Below are 4,709 nucleotides of genomic sequence, written 5' to 3' on the forward strand. Positions count from 1 at the left end.
TGCCCCGAAAAAAATTTTTTTTATTAAAAATATTTATTTTGTTTCATAAACCAAGACTCAAAAATTTTGTACAATTGATTATTCAATCGATTGATCTGAGCAACCTGGCTCTGATACCACTGTTGGAAAACTGGCGAGTTCCCAGACCAATTACGATTGATACCCGGTGCAGCGGAAGTTTAAAAATTTTTCATGGAACGTTTCCATGGTATGGGTATCAACCGTTCATCAATTGAATTACGTGTGTGTAAAATTTAAATAACAATTAAATAAATTTTACCTCAAATCTCGCAACGAGATTAATGGACACCAACAGAACAATTCTGCTCTTGTTGTCTCTCCCTGGAACCGATGAACGCCTTCAATCAGGTCCACGAACAGAGGTTTAATCCCTCTGATAGATTGCACTAGAAAATCTATCAGAAGTTTTCTGCGAAGAGAATACACGAATTTGATTCGTTATTCCTTACTGTGATTCAAAATCACAGACCGGAATTTTCTCTGACAGAGTAGGGAGGGGGCGGCCAAAAAACGTTTTTGAGAGGCTAGGGTTTTCGAAAAATTGCTCTCAAAATAATGACCTGTTGTGTGTAATTTCTGTACTGAAATAACTTATTTATAATGCAGGCCACTAACACCTTAGGGCCCATTAGTCATAAGCTGGGGCCCGACAAGCAAAGCCCGCTCGTTCAGAAATTAATATAAAATTCATCGTGACTCCGATTGATGAAACGATTTCACCAATGTGCACAGAAACCATTTCTGCACGTTTTAAAGTCAAAATAAATTTTTCTGAATCCGAATTCAGTGGTTTCCAAAAATGTCCATCCCTATGTCATTTTAGGAAATCCTACTCCCTTACTCTTATTTTAAGAAGTCCAACTCCTTAGTTCATTAAATTTAACTCTTTAAATTTAACTATCTCAACGGGGATTAAAACTCCATTACACTGTGTGACCCTCAATGGTTCAGGGATACAGCTAGCCGTGGGCTCACAACTCCTTGTGACTCGGAACAACACTTTCCGACTTGCCCAACGAATCATGGTAAAGCGCCTAGCAACATCGCCCCATGATTCCCTAGGTATCACTGATAGTGCCTACAAGAACCAGTAGATTTTGGTTAGCGTACAGTACGGTCCCTTCATCCATATATCCCGATCGAATCAACAACCATTGGTATATCGAGAGTCGCTCAAGATTCGATAACTATGCAATGCATCTTGAAGATCAAATTAGTGACATCGCATGTGCTACTAAGAAACCATTTCTTAAATCACATCAAGTACTCTGGCCAGAGATTTGTCACACTAATATCTCCTCAGATCGCATAGGATATCCACACTCGCAAGTATGTGGTGAATCCTTGACAACAATGCATTGACTCCTATATGTGTCGTAACTGTACCCAATCTCGACACCTGATGACCCCCTCAGAGTCGGTAAACGAGTCAAAGCACAGTACTAGCATATAGAGTCTCCATGATGTTTCAAGTCGTAAGGACTAATGGTGTACAACCAAAACCGCGGACTTTATCCACTCGATAAGTGATAACCACTTGGAAAGTCCGGATAGGGTAGTTCGACTATTCATCCTATGAATATCCATTTGCATGCTTCGAACATCTCCATGTTCCCTACCAATGAAACGTGGTACTCCGCATCGCAAATGCTAGTCTCAAACTCGAGCGATCCTTATCCTTATTATCGGACGGCTCAATCGACTAGGAACGGTTTTAGAATATACAGTGACTATAAGATGTATTTCATGATAGACATCTCCATGTTCTACCACATCTTACATACACTATAGTATATTCAAGGTCTTTATCAAAACAACAATAGTATATCACAATGTAACAATATGAAGTAATATAAAGTCATTGCCATAAAAGTGTAAATAATATTAAACAAAAGATTGTTTATACAAAGAGTCAACAAAGCCCATAGCCACACAGTTGGCTCACTGGGCACCCACTCTTACAGTTTTCTGTGCCCCTGCACCATAGGTGCTATCCAAAACTTTCTAAGTTGTGTTTTGGAAAACCTAATTTCATATTTTTGGTTTTTAAAGCTATTTTAAGTATTTTTAAAAATGTTTATGCAAAAGCTTCAAGTTTTCAATGTTTAGGACGGACGGAACGACTCACGTGAATCGATTATACTATGTCATGAAACGTATGAGAAGTATGATGATATTATGTATGCACAAAAATATTTTGATGTTGTATGAGAATTTTTGGTGGAAAAATGAGACGAATTATGCACGGTTTTGGATTTCCGGGTTGAGCTCCGGAAGTTCCTTCCCAAAAATTATGTGCTCAAGAATGCAGAGTTTTGGATATTTGGGTTGAGCTCTGGAAGTGCCTTCCCAAAATACGTGCTCAACGCAGGGTTTTGGATTTTTGGGTTGAGTTCCGAAAGTTCCTTCCCAGTATATGTGCTCAAACGACGGTTGCCACAAATGCATGTATTTCATCACCTAAGATGTCAAGTTTTTACTACGTGTTCATGTTATGTCATAAATTTTGAGTTTCAAGTTTTTCTTTATGAAAAAGTATTATATGCATTTTTTTGCTGAGTCTTTCGACTCATTATACTTGAATGATGCAGGTAATGACGATGCTCTGGATTATTTTATCGATGATTATGGAAACAAACATGAAGTGGATAATGGAGTCGGGTCGGCGAGCGATGCATGAATGCGAAATTTATTTAAGAAATTATAGTAATGTTTGGAGAAACAATATCTTGCTTTGTTTTGATGAGATGAAAATAAGTTTTATTTTATTTTATTTTGATGGCCATGTTTGGCAAAACTTGAAGATTTCTTATTAAAGTATTTATTACACACTTTTTAATACTTTTATTTTAATCAAGAAGATGTTGCTTCTGCAAAATTTTTAATTTCCACAAATTTTTAAGTACGAATGTTGAGTGACGTTCCGATTGAAAATTAGGACATTACAGCTTGGTATCAGATCTAGGTTTGCTCTGGGATTTAGCGCACACATGCATACTCACCACGATCCTATACTTCGTCTTCATGTCTGTAAGTTTTTTTTTTTTTTTTATGTTATGGAATGTTTAAGATGCATGATAATATGTAGTATTAAGAGTTTTGCATGCTTCAAGTATGTTGTTTATGTATAAAACATGATTGAGTATGTAGACTATGTTGGACATCAGGAATATCTACCCGTAGGAACCCGAAAAATGAGAGCGATCAGAACAACCAATTTCTGCCCGGGTTGGAAAATCTGTTGCAGGAACAGAGTAGAGCCCAAGGGGCACAAATTCAGCAGCTAATCTAAGCGCAGACAGGTGGCAGGAATAACAATAAACCTCGAATAACCAATCCGATCTTTAAACAGTTTAAGGATCTAGGGCAACTGAAGTTCAAATGATGGCCTGATCCCATTGTAGCCGAGGAGTGGATGCCGTCTCTGGAGACCATTTTTGATTACATGGAGCTCAGCGATGCAGATTGTGTGATGTGCACTATCTTTATGGTTCGGGATGATGCCCGGGTTTGGTATGGAACCCGTTCTGCTATGGATATGACTACTCTGACATGGAACGGATTTAGAGATGTGTTCTATGGAAAGTACTTTACTGTTAGCACCAGAACCAGACTTGCTAGGATGTTTTTGGAGCTCCGCCAAGGGAGCATGTCCATTGATGAGTATTTGAAAAATTTTGACAGGGGGCGATACTTTGTGCCCATGATATCTGGAAATCCACAGAGGAGCTGAAGTATATTATGGAGGGTTTGAACGACTCCATTCGCCGTGATGTCAGATTAAATGGGGCAACCACTTACTGAGCAGCAGTTGACGAGGCTATGCAATCTGAGAAAGACTGGAATGAAATTATTAAAGAATCACAAGCGAAGAGAGTTAGCTATCAGGAGAGAGACCAAAAGGGCCTAGTCAGAAGAGACTGTACCAAGATCCAGCTCAGAGGAGACCGCAACAACAGCAGTGCCAGAACCCCAATCAGGCGCGACCTCAGGGATATAATCAGCTGACCGCCAATGCTCCAAAACCAAAAAATGTACCAACTTTTTAGAAGTACGGAAGGCCTCATTCTGGTTAGTGCCTGTGGGGGACTAATGCTTGCTTCTTATGCAAGAAGTAGGGACACCATCAGAAGGACTGCCCTCAGTCCAAGGAGCCAATCAAGGGAAGAGTGTTTGCGATGACTCAGGATCAGGTGGATCCAGACTCTGTTATCGTCACAGGTTTGTTTAGTATTGCCGATTTACCTGCTAATTTGTTGATAGATACGGGAGTTTCGCACTCTTTTATGTCTATTAAATTTTTGATGAAAAAGGGAATTGTTTGGGATAAGTTTGTTTCGGTGTTTAGTGTGTCATTGCCTTCAGGAGAGGAATTGAAGAGTAACAGTGTGGTAAGAAATTGTAAGATTCAGATGCAGGGTCTAGATTTGTGTGCAGATTTCATTGTTCTGGAGATGACAAAATTTAGTTTGATTTTTGGGATGGACTGGTTGTCTCAGCATGAGGCCACTATTGACTACAAGCAGAGAACCGTCTCTTTAAAATTTCAGAATGGAGAATCGTTTGTGTTATATGCTGCATCTAAGAGGAGTGTGCTGAGTGTGATCTCAGTAGGTAAGGCTTGGAAACTATTGAATATGGGTTGTACAGGTTTTCTAGCAAGCCTAACGGTTGATCAGGAGATGTAG

At 39.3% G+C, this 4,709-nt stretch overlaps 1 protein-coding gene across 1 annotated transcript; it reads left to right on the forward strand.

The window, feature by feature from the left end:
* The first annotated feature begins 4,199 nt into the window (after nucleotides 1-4,199).
* Nucleotides 4,200-4,709, forward strand: LOC140861053 (uncharacterized). The gene has a single exon (XM_073264060.1). It carries the CDS (start codon nucleotides 4,200-4,202, stop codon nucleotides 4,707-4,709), a length of 510 nt encoding a protein of 169 aa, XP_073120161.1.

Source organism: Henckelia pumila, chromosome 4 (assembly GCF_033568475.1).
Source record: "Henckelia pumila isolate YLH828 chromosome 4, ASM3356847v2, whole genome shotgun sequence".
Classification (NCBI taxonomy): Eukaryota; Viridiplantae; Streptophyta; class Magnoliopsida; order Lamiales; family Gesneriaceae; genus Henckelia; species Henckelia pumila.